At 47.4% G+C, this 13,820-nt stretch overlaps 2 protein-coding genes across 2 annotated transcripts in view; both read left to right on the top strand.

The window, feature by feature from the left end:
* The window catches only part of LOC102532399 (putative serine/threonine-protein phosphatase 4 regulatory subunit 1-like), a 75,968-nt gene that overhangs the window by 57,192 nt on the left and 4,956 nt on the right, over positions 1-13,820 (top strand). The window contains 1 exon segment of the mRNA XM_072943534.1: positions 12,722-12,852. Within this exon segment, the coding sequence (XP_072799635.1) occupies positions 12,722-12,852 (131 nt within the window).
* On the top strand, positions 8,004-9,491 carry LOC140687503 (uncharacterized). Its single transcript, XM_072944633.1, has 2 exons — positions 8,004-8,370; positions 8,731-9,491. Exons 1-2 carry the CDS (start codon positions 8,004-8,006, stop codon positions 8,967-8,969), a joined length of 606 nt encoding a protein of 201 aa, XP_072800734.1. The 3' UTR covers positions 8,970-9,491.

Raw genomic sequence — 13,820 nt, 5'->3', positions numbered from 1 at the left:
GGCTGGGATGACCCGCTTCCCGGGGCCGGGCCGGGCCGGGCCGGGCCGGGCCAGCTCGCTTCGCCCGACGGCGTTATCTCCGAGCTCGGGCTATCTAGGTTATTGAAGCCAAAGCCGCTGATACGAATTCTGTGCTTCTGTGCCCATGATACTGGTATCATTTTTCTGAAAACAGTGCTTTTTGATATCAAAGTGTTACCGGCACTCCTGGCTTCTGGTTCTAACTTCCCTCTAATCTCTTTTTCATTTCCTTTCTTGGTCAGTGTGGAAATAACGCCATTTGTTTTCCTACCCTTCTCCCCATCCCCAGTTAGAAAATAGTGAAAGCTTTGGCGGTAGGTCTTTCCGACCAGCCATCTTATGAATTTTTTCCCCGGAGTAAAGGGCTAGCGCTCCGAGTTCTCTCCAGGCGGACCTGGCTGGGTTTGAAAAGCCTCGTGCGCGGTGCGTGAGCCGCCAGCGAAAGCAGAAAATGATTTGCAGCTTCGGGAGCACCCCGGAGACCGGGAAGTCGCATGTGTGTTCCCTTGATCTCTTGATCTTTGGGAACTTAAATATTCTGGCTATTTTTATGTTATCTGATTTTTAAAGTTTTATGTGCTTTCGAACTGATAACCTAAAGTTGAAATATTAAATCCCTATTCATAAATTTTTCAGCCTCTGTTTTACAAAGTTTAATTTATTTCCTTTTTGTTTGATTTGTGTGTGAGAGAGAGATGAGGAATTAAGATTTTTTTCTTTTTTCCCACTTTTCTTTGTGTGACCATTTTCACTCAGCTTTCTGCTTGTGAAATGAGAGTAAAGAAAGACTAATAATGTGTTTTTCACCCCAAAACAATGTCTTTTTAAAAACTTTCAGACAGCTGATGCTGATTTTGGAACTCTATAATCCCAGTGGTGTTTATGATTACTTAATACAGATCGCCTTGAAGTTGAGTGCAGATCCAGCTTCTGAAGTTCGGTGGATCTCCTTCAAACTAGTAAGGAATCCTGGCCTTTTCTGTATATGATTTTTAGAAAAAGAAATATTTATATTTCTTCCATTTTTAACTCCTTTCATTTTTCTGGGCTTAATTTATTAATTTACCCATGAGAGCAACTTTTAAATTGTGAAAATAGGAACTGAATTTTAGCTTTTATCAATATGCAAGATAGCTCTTTTGTTCGGCTGTATGCTTGAGTGACGCAAATTGTGGGTAAACCACTTTATGTATGAAACCCTGTAAACAATGGCTTAGTGTTACTTTTAAACTCGGATTGGGTTTACCCTCCAGCAGAGCTTTGTAGAAAAGTAGCTACCAAGCGAAGACTCCAGCACAGAAAAGCCAATCCCATTTTATGTGTGCTTATACCAGCTGAATAACGAGGGGAAAAAAAAATCTCATTTGAAAATATTGATTTAGTGAGGTACTCTGATGGTGTTAAAATTGTATAAAAGTGACATGTTCTGAAAGGTAATGATTTAGTTACTATGCGAGGGGGCGTTTTCTAAAATTTGGAATGTTAAGATTAATGTATTTTTCTAACGCCAGTCCCTTGTAAAATTTCATTTTTTTGTGAAGGGATTTTATGTGTATGAGTGTGTATGGCCGTTTATTTAAACATCTTTTTTTCTCTGTGTTCTAATGATGACTGTGACAAAAATGACTTTCTCCCGTGCTTATAAATTCATTTTAAAGATGGAAGGGTGCATAAAAATGTCTCGTTTCCAGGTAGAGTAGTATTCGTAATTCAAAGAGATGGCAGCATTTAAAATTTGCTCTTTTGAGATTTTTCCCAGGTTGTGGCAACTCTGCAGAAATTCTGTTCCAACAGCGAAAGTGCACTGGGGTTTAAATTTCATCAGTGAACTCATCCTGAGGTTCTGGCACGGTTCTAAGTGGGTCGGAAGGCGAGCTTTTGCTTTCCTCGGTCAGGGTAGCCTGGCTGGTGGGAGCATCTCCCCTGAGCCTGTGTTTGCCACGTGCTGCTGTCAGGTGCGCCCGGCAGAGAGTCGCAGCCCTGGAGGACTGACTCGCCGGGAACTGGGGGGCCGGGGACCAAACCCCCTTATCTCACAGGAGAGCGGGTCCAACCCAGTCGGGCAGAGTGACTTGCTCAGAGTTCCCCAGTCCTTCCAGGCGTTCATCCTCTGGATCGAATTGGGCGCGCAGTGCGTACTGCGTGCCCGGCACGCTTCAGGTGCTAGAGACAGAAAGTGAACCGCCGCTCGCTTGGCACCTTCCATCCGGTGGGGTGAGGGCCAGGCCCAGACCCTGCTTCTGTCAGGGCTGGTCAGCACTGCGCCTCAGTGAAGCCAGGAGGAAGGTGGGGTGAAGGACAGAGCAACAGACTAGGGCAGAGACCGTTTCATCTCTTTAAGGTGAAGTTCATGTCAGCAAAACTTGACCTGTTTAGCAACTCGGGTCACCCTCTCTCCCTGGCATCTCGGAAATGAGGGTGTGATATGTTTCGCTGGGGACCATGGTTGTCATTTCTTGAACACCTCTCAGTACCAGGCATCCCATCCTGTCTCTGATCCTCAGAAACGAGGCCTGCCAGCATAAAATGTCGACCTCACAAACCACAGGCCCAACACTACAGACTTCTAAGAAGAAGAATTCAGTGCTCTGAATTGTTTTGTGGAGAGAGGGTAAGTGAGCTATTTTTGCTTGTATTTTAAAATTCTCTTTCTAAGATTTGAACAATCCATGGTGAAACAAAAGGAAAAGGCACCAATTAATTTTGGCCAAGAAAAATCATTTTTTTAATGCTTTCACTAATTATTAAAGATTTAGAAAAGCCACAGTAACTAACAGAAGGAGGGGCTAAGAACGCCTGCCGAGGGGCATATGGGTTATTTAAATACAGGAGGAGGTTATAACCTGGACGTTCGGGGCCTGATTTTAGAGTCAAACCGGCTAATTTGAAGCCTGAGTCTACTGCTTCCCTGCTGAGTGGCCTTGGGCAGAGCACCCTCTCTGCACTGCCTTTCCATCCTCTGTGAACGGAGCACCAGTGGCACAGGCCTGCCTCCTAGTGTGGTCCAGAGGCTTTGATGACGTGATGCAGCCAGGTTACCTAGCGCGGTACCCGGCACCTGGAAGGCACTTAGTAAGTACCAGTGGCTGTTGGTAGTCACCCTGTAGTGGGAGGGTCCACAGGATTTAGAGTCCACAGTCCTGACTAGGAGTCTCCACCCCGCTGTGGCTTCCTGATCATGAGATCTTTGGGTGTCACCACCACATGGGACTCACCTGTAGAGTCGGGCTCATTCTGATTTCCACGGCTGGTGGTGAGGATTAAATGAGTGAACACGAGAGACCCTGTAAGCAGAGAAGTTCTGGGCAGATGCTGGTGGTCATTACAGGAGCAGTGTTTCTACCTTGTTCACAGAGCGCCAGGCACTGGATTGGGGTCTGGGCTTTGGCTGCCGCATGACAGGCATGGCCCCTGCCCTCAGAACCTGAGTTCTGGTGAGTAACAGAGCTGAGGGTTCCTAGCCTGTATTGGTGGGCACTCTGCTCAACTACAAAAATGATCTGCCATCCCTGTCACTTCTCCACTGCATAGATGAGGAAACTAAAGCTCAGAAAGGTGAAGCCACTTACCCACGGCCACACAGCTAGTAAATGACCAGGTTTAGGTTGTGAATGTAGACCTCTCTGGCTCAGAAGCCTTTGCCTTCTCCATCGAATGTTATCCCAGTGCTTGGTAATGAATTGTAACATGTTCACTGCATTTTTAACCAGATCCAGTGGTTGAGATTTTCAAATTCAGACACACGAGGTGGGGAGGGGGTAGCTCAGTGGTAGAGCACGTGCCTGGCATGCACGAGGTCCTGGGTTCCATCCCCAGTATCTCCATTAAAAATCATAACAATTTTAAAAACCTAATTACCTCCCTCCCAAAAAACAAACAGAAAACCAAAAACAATTAAAAAAAAAAGTTCCTTAAAATTCAGACACACACACTCCTCAAACCAAAAGATCCTGAAGTTACTTCTCTGGAATTACAGAAGTGTATGCTGTTAGAAAAACCATGCTGATCACTATGGAAAAATGTCCCTTTTTGGGCTGTGGCTTTCTCTTCATCACAGGCAGTGGTGAGTGAGGAGTGTATCCCCGTGGACCAGTTTGTCGAAAACTTACTCCCCAGCCTCTTAAGCCTTGCATCAGACCCTGTGCCAAACATAAGGGTTTTGCTAGCCATAGCTCTAAGACAGATGCTGTTGGAAAAGGGTACATGCACCATTTTTCTGAGCGTACAGATTTTAAACTTCATCAGGTGGCAACTTGATTTCCTGTTTAGGGAATTTTGGCAAATCATGTGAGAGCACATTTCAGATTTATTATATAAATTGACCTATTAATTTTTATGCATAAAACCTTATTTATAAAATGACAAAGGAAATTAATATAGTTCACTTTTATATTTAATAAACATAGACTAAAATGTGAAATGTCAATAGTCTTCTAGAAATGAGGGACACTTTTATAAATTTTGTTATGACATAGAGATTATGAAACAGCAAATTTAAGCCTTAATGGTGAGTATATCTTAATGGTATTAATTTTGTAGTCAGTCAGAAAAAGTTTATGGCCCAACCATGTCACTTACTTTAAACCTGCACAGGACTTAACATGAGACAGTGCCAGTTGGACTGCTCACTTCTGCATCACATGTGTAGGAGAGCATCTTAAATCCTGACCTGCGCATACGTTTCTTGCCACTGCCCTCCCATCCTTCACCCCATCTTGCCAGCAACTTGCTCCCCATTTCCTGTGTTCTCCATGTTGCCAATTCTTTTGTATCAGAGGGAGGAAAAATAGTATTAGAAGACTTTTAGTTAGAGTTTTAAAAACATGCATACCTATTCTTGGAAGTTTGTCTGTAAGATTTAGGAAATAACTCTTTTATTAAAGCAATTTTATCATTTTAAAGGAATTTTGTATATGATTATTATATGAAAAATGGCTTATTGTCCCTGAGATGTGGTTTTAAAAAAAAAACCCTGAACCAGAGTATGTTTCAGAACACAGTTCATGGCTCATGTGATTCAATGTCATGTTTTTTTCCCTTCAGCATAGTTTAGAAATGCTGGTAACCCTCATCTTGAAGTCATTGAAGAGATCATCTTAGCTTTGCAGTCAGACCAAGATGTGTCTTTTTTCGCCACTTTGGAGCCAAAGCAGCAGACTATTATAGACACTTCTGTGCTAGAAAACAGAGTTAACCCCTCTATGGTCACTCACATTCTGCCCTTTTCACATTTGGCACATGTTCCTTCCTGTGGCTTGAAGGGAAGCTGCTTGTGTCGTACCTGCCAAGGGAGAAAAGATGTCTGGAACTTTGTCGGGTACTCAGGTGACTGGCTCCATTTGCAGCCACAGGGACCCCTCCCAGGATGGGCACCAGCTCTGGGTGGCCGGGCCTGTGCTGCGCCCCGCGCCCCTACCTGCCGGATCAGGAGGTCTGAGAAGAGGCTGTAGGAACCAGGTGGCTAACTGGGTCTGGGGACTTCCGCGGCGTCAGAGTGCCTGGGAGCGATGTGTTTTCTCTATTACAGGCTCTATTATTTGGTCCCACTCCACCCCCAAAATAAAGTACTTTGTTAGAAGTCTTTAAGTCTTTAACAGACTTGCGTATTTGACTTCCCTTATGCTTTCCTACAAAATATAACTCATGGTATAATATTTCATTTTTAACTGAAATACTGTACGTGTGTAAATAACTCTTGACAGGAAGAAAATATATTAACGTCCTGTTAGCCTCCTGTCAGTGAATCGAACAAATACATCATTTAAATTTATGCTCCACTTTGAGTTGCTGCAAATATAGCTCAGTTTGTTTACTTTTGAAAAATGTGATAAAGAAATCTACTAAACAGTGATTTATGGTAGTCTTTCTAATATTGTACTTTGTTATAAACTGTACTTGGAACTTTTCCTCAAGCCGTCATGCCTCCTCTTCCTGCCGGAACTGTTTCTATAAAGATGTGTATTGGCCTTTGAGAGAGGCATAGAGCAGAAAGATTTTTCATTCTTTTATGGTTATATTATCATTTGTTTAAGAACTTGGGAGGGAAATTGATCACTGAGACATGGAGATAGTGACTTTACATCTAATGCTTTAGAATCTTAACAAAAAACAGGAAGCCATAGTTCTGATCAGCCCATATAATTGCCCACAAATACAAGTGGTTTGGGGGCTTAAATGATGATATGCTTCAAATTGATCCAAATACACAGAACTTCTATGTCATGCTTTTAAAATTTAGATTAAGAGAAAGAGACTCTAGAATTTAAATGGGTTTTTCATTAATCAATAACTCAAGGCTCTATCAACATTTGATTAAATTCTGCATACATGTATGCTGATGTTATTTTTCTTGTTTCTATTTTTATCTTCTCAAAGGCAAGCATAAGGGAAGGAGGGAGCAGCCTCTTTGGGGTCTAGGAGCCAGCTGCAGAGGGCACGCTGGCTGTTTCCAGTCTTCCCCTGCATCTTTTTCTTATCTTTCTTTTTTTAAAAATAAAATTTCTGGAGCTATATATTGAATTTCCTGGTATACAGGATGTCCCCCCACCCCCAAATTCCATTTGGCTGAGTCTTTCAAAAAGAAAGGAAGGAGTCCATACTGTGCCAAGGAAAATAAGGCACATGTATGGGAATTTCAATTGTAACTCAGGACAGCATTTTGGCAACTTCAGCAAGGAGTGAGTTCATACATCGGAGGCTACGTATTAAGAAAAAAAATCAATCCGTCTTGCATTCAGTCCTTGCCAAAAGTCAATAGAGATATTGTTTTGCTTCAGTAACAAGCAATTTTTTTGCTGTTGTTGTTGTCTTGAAATTGAGATTGTCATGTTGTTAAAATCAGTTGACCTAGAAGCGATAGAATTATTCAGCTGGAATCTTGTATCCTGAGCAGAGCTTAATTTTCTGTTAAGGGGGAAAATTATCTTCGGTTTGTGTTGTGATGTGTGAGATTTGCTGCCGAATCAGATGTGCTGGTAAAGACTGTCGAGACTTTCTGGTAAATAATCTAACCTTTAAAACGTCAGTTTATGTCTTCAGATTTTTCTGTCATATACTATGGATGCCTTTCCAGTGCGGAGATATTTTTATGACTGTAACTTCTCTGCAAAAAGTATGTTTAAAGCTCCCATTTTATTCCTTTTTTGTAACAACTGGGATTTCTCTAAGATTTTCCTGGTTCCCTTTGCTATTCCCTCCTGCAGCTTTGCCATCACTTTGGCTCTTGGTCACAGGTACGGTGGTGAGCGTTTGTGATGGACCGCCGCACCTCCGCTGCCTGTTTAGTTGAGCCCTCCGCCTCCTCCGGTGAATTAGTGGAGAAGCACAAGACGCCCTGTCACAGACAGAGCTCCTTGGAAGGATCTCAAGGACTGCGTTTTGATGCAGCTTTGCACGTGTTCACAATGGCCTTTCTCCCGCTTCCGGAGTGGCCCAGTACTGGGGTTTTTTTCTGTCAAGTTCGGCCCAGATCTGCCTGAAAAAAGTCATATTTCTGCAGTGTTGGTTTTCTCACTCACGCTAGAAATACGATTTTTAAGCATGACTAAAGACTGTGCTTGACAACAGCTCTCTGTAGACGATGCATGCAGGGTGATTTAGAGCTGTTATTCACGCATAATTCGTCCAGGTAGTTGGCCCTGAATTGTGCGATGAATGTATTTTAAACTGACTTGGAGAAGAGGGCACAGTTTTCCTAACCACGGCCGCAAGCCGCCTCGTTCTCCAGGTTCAAGGAGCTAACATTAAGAGCAGCTTGGAAGCTGCCAGGAGTTGGGGGTGTGGCCGGAGCCGGGCCTGCGGGGACGCGCGGCCTCTCAGCGATGCCAATCGTACCGATCTCAATAAACTGAGGCAGCGCCTGCGTCCTTTCCTGTTACTTAACGCGCGTCACCTGCGGCCACGAGGGGCGGCGCCTTGGTAAGCTGCGGGGCGCGTGGGCGCCGGGGGCGGGGCGCGGGGGCGGCGGGGGCGCGCGGCCGGCCATGCGGAGGGCGGCGGCGGGCGGTGAGGCGCGGGCGGCCAGGCAGCCCGGGGGTGCCGTCGGCCCGGGCCCTGCTTCGGGCCGGCGGGAGGGGCAGGGGGCGGGCTCGGCGGGCCCGCGACCCCTCCCCGCGCAGCCCCGGCCCCGCACCCGCGGCCGGACCCGCTTCGGGGACCCGCAGGCCACGAGTCTGGCGCTCAGCGTGGCCCCAGACGTCTTCGCCATGCGGGTGCTGCTGGAGGATTCCGAGGAGATGTTCCGAGTGACAAACTGCCGCAGCGACATGACCGTCCGGGAGCTCAAAGAGGAGCTGGACCTGATGGCTGGCATTCCCTTCAACCTCCAGCGGCTCCAGTTCCTGGACCAAGGTGGCCCCTGCCCAACCCCTTCCCGCCCACGTGCGCTCCCTACGCGCGGGGTGCCCAGTCCCTTTCTGAACCCAGACGAGGACCCTCAAATGTCGGAACAAACCCCAAGCGGAAAAGCGAACCCTGGCCACATAGGGACTTCCCAACTCCAGACAAGCCAGGTTCACATTAGACCTCAGATCTCAAGCAGACCCTGCCCACAGCAAGACCCTAATCCACAAGACATTCTGCCTGTGCTGGCGCTCTGATCCCAAAGCAAGCTGTCCAGTGCTACCTGCCAGCCTGAGCAAACCCCAAGTCCGAAGACAGACGGTGTCTGAGGGTCCTAGCAGGACCCTCAAACTCCCATGTCTTCATCAGGGACCCAAGTCACCAAACCAGCCTCACAAGACCTCGAGCCTGAAACACCTGTCCTCAATGGGACCCCACAACCTAGGACAACCCTGCTGGTGTCAGGACCCCAAATGGAGGCAAACTGCAAGTCCCGGGGCTGGGCTGTGGGACATCAGAACCCTCAGTTCTCCAGCCAGCCACGTCCATGCAGGGCCTCAAGCCCAGAACAAGCCTGCCCAAGATGGGACCCCAAGTCCCCAGGCTAACCATGTGACCATCAGAAGTCCGCGTCCGCCATAGCCGTGTGGGCTCGAGGGCTCTAAAGCCCTCCTCGGGACCGCGCGTCTGTGCACAAACCACACCGCGTCCGAACCTCAGGTCCCATCCCCAGGCAAGCCCCGCTCACAGCACAAACCTAAGTCCCAGGGCAGACTACCCGGATCATGACCCTGAATCCCAGAGCAGACGACACCCAGTTCTGAGCCCCCAGTCTCTACCCAACCAGCCGTGCATCTGAACCCCAGCTCCTCAGCCATCTCTGTCTACGTAAGGATGCCAGCGCAATGAACGCTTCCCACGCTGGACCCCATAATTCAGAGCTAACTCTGCCCACGTCTGAAAGCTACCATGACTACCCCGGAACCCCAAGCCAAGTGTCTTCACAAGGGCTCCAAAGCATGAGAGAAACTCTGCCCACAGTAGAACCCCAGAACTCAAGTCCGATCTACCCATATCTGAGCCCCAAACCTCCACAGAACCCATCTAAGGTCTGAGCCAGCCATATTCATGTAAGGAAAAGTTCAAACCAAGCCTTGCCTGTGTGAGGACGCCGAAACTTAGAGCGAACTCTGCTTGTATTTGAAACCGAAATCCCTCATCAAACTTATCCACACTGAACCCCCAGTTCTAGACCAAACTCTGCCTACATCAGGACTCTAAATCTCAGAGCCATCAAGACCCCCACATTCCAGGGCAGACCTGTCTGATTCCTCACCCCCAGTTGCCACACTACCCAGGACTCCATCAGAGCCCCCAGTCCCGCAGCAAGTCCTGCCCACAGGACTCCGCATCCCAGACAGACCCTCCCCCACCAGGACCCCCAGGCAGAAAGCGAACCTTGCTTTCACCAGAACCCAAAATCCAGCGCAGAGTGCCCTCATCGGGACCCCAAATCTCAAAGCAGGCACTGTTCACGTTAGAACCCCGAATACTGGCACTGACCCAGATCATATCAGGACCTCGAATTTCAAGCTGTGTCCTTGTCCACGTCAGGAACTCAAAGCTAGCCCAGCTGGAATCGGAACCCAGAGCCTGAAGCTCACTGTGGCTGAATCAGGACCCCAGCGCCCCTTTATCCAGACAGATCCCACACGAGAGGCACCCAGTGGCAGGCCAGGGCCCTAGGGCGCCACCTCTCCCTCCGTCAGTTCTCTTCCCTCAGCCAGAGGACCTGGGGTGTCCCGATCCCTGCAATATTTAGGATATGAGGACAGATTGAAAGCCCCTGGCTTTGCGAAATTAACACAAAAACACTTCAAGAGAACGAAGATATTAGAAGCTCTCTAGGCTGCTGTACAGAGAAAGTGAGCAGCCGATATTGCAGAAACGCTGGTCATCCTGCTGGGGCCGGGGAGAGATGGGGGCAGGTCTGAAAGCAGCCTGTCTCCGGGAGCTCTGCTCTCCCAGGCCCTGCCCTTTCCTGACCTGTGAGACAGAGCCCTGTTAACGCTAAAATTCTCAGCGCCATTTCCCACTCCAGGCAGGAATAACTTGGGAAGCTCAGAATGTATGCTGAAGGCCGAAATCCTTCCCTTTGCCGTCCTGTAAACGCGTTCAGCATTTTTCATGATGTATTTGCTTTGCTATGGGGGGATTTGGAAGAAGTGTGGGGGGCATTTTTGAGGCTGTCTTTGGAAAGAAATGTGCCTGAATTGAATGTGTTAAGAGTGAAGTGAGCTGGGCAAAGAAAGACTTAGATTTCAAAACAAGAGATCTGAAAATTACCTATCCTGAACTACCAATGCCTGGCATGCCTTCTGTTAATTTATTTTCACTGGTGAGTTATGCTGAGCAGTAAATCTGAGAAAGCTAGGAGGGAAGGGAAGAGCTGGGGCGACTTAACACTGATGTCACAATCCTATCACTCAGCAAGCACTTAGCAACTGTTAGAAGCTTGACCTCTCTCGGGATTGCCATCCTTCCTGCTGACGGCAAACAAGAAGGAGACAAGGGGCCCTCTGCTGATAGAAGAAATTTGGGCTTCTGCCGATAAAGAATCAGTCTGACGCCTCTTTCCCCACCTCCAAGGTTGCCAGGGAGGTTGAAATGAGATAATGTGTGTGCAAACCTTGAGTGAGGCAAATCTGAAAGGGAGTGAGCGTGTTCACGGATGGGGTCGCCTTTCCCTTGCTGTCTTCAACTCTCATAATTTATTTAGCTGGTGATAATTAGTATTTGTCTAAGCTGAAGGCAGTTGCTGCCTGGCTGCAGAAAGAGAATTGCTCTGATTTCTCTAAGAGCTGTTTAGCATGTGTGAACTGTACCCTTGTCTTTCTTGGGGAAACACAGCCTGACTCCATTTTTTCAAAGTTGTTAGGAAGTCAAGCTGCCTTACTTAGACTAATTACTGATTATCCTCTGTGTTAGAACCACAAAGAAGACCTTAATTAACAGATTTTTCTAATCACTATACCGAGTTTACATCCACCACCCGGAATTGCGGGGAACCAACAGGGGGCAAGGAAGTCAGGACTGAGAGGCGCGCGGTGCTGGCGGGAAGGCGCGTCTGCCCAGCTCTGCCGTCCCCTGGCCTCGCGAGCCTCTGTCTGCTCCCGCGGCAGTCAGAAGTGACCAGCCCGGCTTGTCGCGAGGGTTAAAGAACGCAGGAGCTGAGTAAAGGCACTTAGCACTCACTCACTCAGGAAACCAAAAAAACTCATGAATTCTACTCGGAATAAATAATAATCCAACCTGGGCAGCGCTGAGACATGATGTTTTGGGCACTGCTTATTGGAGAGAGCAAATTAGTCCCCTTATCCCTAAGCAAGACTACAGGTGGCCGGGTAAGAGGGGGGTGTGTGTGCATTTAAAAAGGTAAGCCCAAAGCAACTTCGTTTTCTTAAAATGTTCTATAGTCCTAATCTACTAATGCTGACGGTCTTCCCCCAAAAGTCTGAATTTAAGAAGTGTGAATAGATTCACCCACCCCATTTTTTTCATGTGAGTCAGGGGCTGTTTTGGGTAATGACACAGAAAAGGAATTTTCCCATCCCGAGTCCAAATTCTGGTGGATGTCAACGTTACGACGCGTGCATTTTCAGAGGTTCTCCCCTGGGGACAGTTTTGTCCCCCAGGGGCCATTTGGCACCGTCTAGACATTTTAGTGGTCCCGACTAGGTGGGTAGGCTACTGGCATCTGGTGGATAGAGGCCAGGGAAGCAGCTAAACACCCTGCCGTAAGTAGGACAGACCGCAAAGCAGAGAATCAGCCAGTCCTGCGTGTCAGTAGCGCCAGGGTTAAGAAATGTTGCCATAGATCAGAGTTTAAAACATCCAACAGATTTTTGTCATCATTACCTCTTTAAGCTAACTGATGACAGCATTGACCAGAATTAGTTACTGTTTCAGCTTAACGTATGTAAGTTGTATAACCAGGCTGCGTCATGTCTGTAATATACAGTTACTTCAAGCTCAGGTAGTTCTACTTAGAGTTTGTCTCCTAAATTGACTTTATTTCACTCATGTACTTTTTTTGCAATAGGACAAGTTACAAGTACAGAGTTTATCAATCATTGCCTTTTTTTTTTTTTTGGTTTGGATTCTATTTGAGCTAAGCCAAATTAATTTTCTAAAAACCATTAACAACCACAGACTGAGGCGGAGTTGTCAAATGAGATTAGTGCTTGAGGTTCTAAAATGATCTCTGTGATATCCAAGGTCAGATCATCTCCTTAACTAATGTAATAGTTTATCTTTAATATTCAATTTTTCTTTTTAAAGAAAAAATGACTCCCTGCAGGAATTTTGATGGATGACGCTCCACTGAAGTTCTATGGTGTTGTTCCTGGTGGAATTATTTCATTATGTGTCTGGCACTATGATGGATGGACGGACCTCGTTCTGGCGGCTGTGGAAGGAGATTCCAGTAAGGTGTCTTCACGCTTCTTTAAATGGACCTTCTACTTAATGAAGCAACTGTAAATTGTGTGTGTGTGTGTGTGTGCGCGCGCGTGCACGGGGGTGGGTGGGGCAGGAATCGCTTAGTCTTTCATGTGAATATTTGAGCAAAATTTTCTGAGTAGAGAGAAAAGATAACAAGGACTCGTGTTACCATGACCAGATACTACAGTGAGTGTTTCCATTTGCTCTTTGGGTTTGCGATTTTACCATGTTCGCCTAGTTGTGATTTATAACCCACTCTCCCCCACCCCAAAAAGAATCAGGGCAGCACATTTTCTATTCGCATGTATATTTTGTAAAGTTGAAAACCTAATGTAACAGTGGAGAACCCCAGATAACTTGCAAGTGTGCAGCCCAGAGCGTGGGATGCCGCAGACCCCCTCCCAGGGGCTGCCCCCGCCAGAGCGGGGAGAGACCTCACACCGCCTGGAGACAGAGCGGGCGTCTCCTCTCGTGGCCAGACCTCGAGCTGGGCTCTCGGCCGGGCTCTGATTAGGATGTCCACCCTACAGTGAGGATGAATCACTCGGACACGAGGGGGCAAGTGCTTGTTCTTTCTGGAAAATAAATTTGGATGAAAAACTCTGAGCTTGTGGAGAAGAGACGGAGTTTACTTCTGGTGGGGATGGGGATCAGGTTGGGGGAGAGAGAGGGCTAGGATTAGGTCTGGGGAGGGCAGGTGGGCTCTGGGAGGCAGGGAACCCCACTGCCTGTCCTGTGTGCCCGAGCCTTGGAAGGATGGTTGGGTTCCATCCCAGCTGTTGGCATAACCCTCTGATTCCTTCTCCGATCCCCCCCCACCTCCTTCCTTGCTTCGCCTCTGCCTGGGGCAGTCGTGTCTGCGCCTGGGCTTCCACCCTGGACATGGGGTGATTCCCTCCTGTCTTGAGCCAGAGTTTTGCCATCACCCTGCCCGGGGGCCCTCACTTCCTTCACTG

This window comes from Vicugna pacos, chromosome 19 (genome assembly GCF_048564905.1).
Source record: "Vicugna pacos chromosome 19, VicPac4, whole genome shotgun sequence".
NCBI classification, from domain to species: Eukaryota; Metazoa; Chordata; class Mammalia; order Artiodactyla; family Camelidae; genus Vicugna; species Vicugna pacos.
Note: the sequence above shows the minus strand (reverse complement) of the source record. Positions and strands in the feature narration are given on the sequence as shown.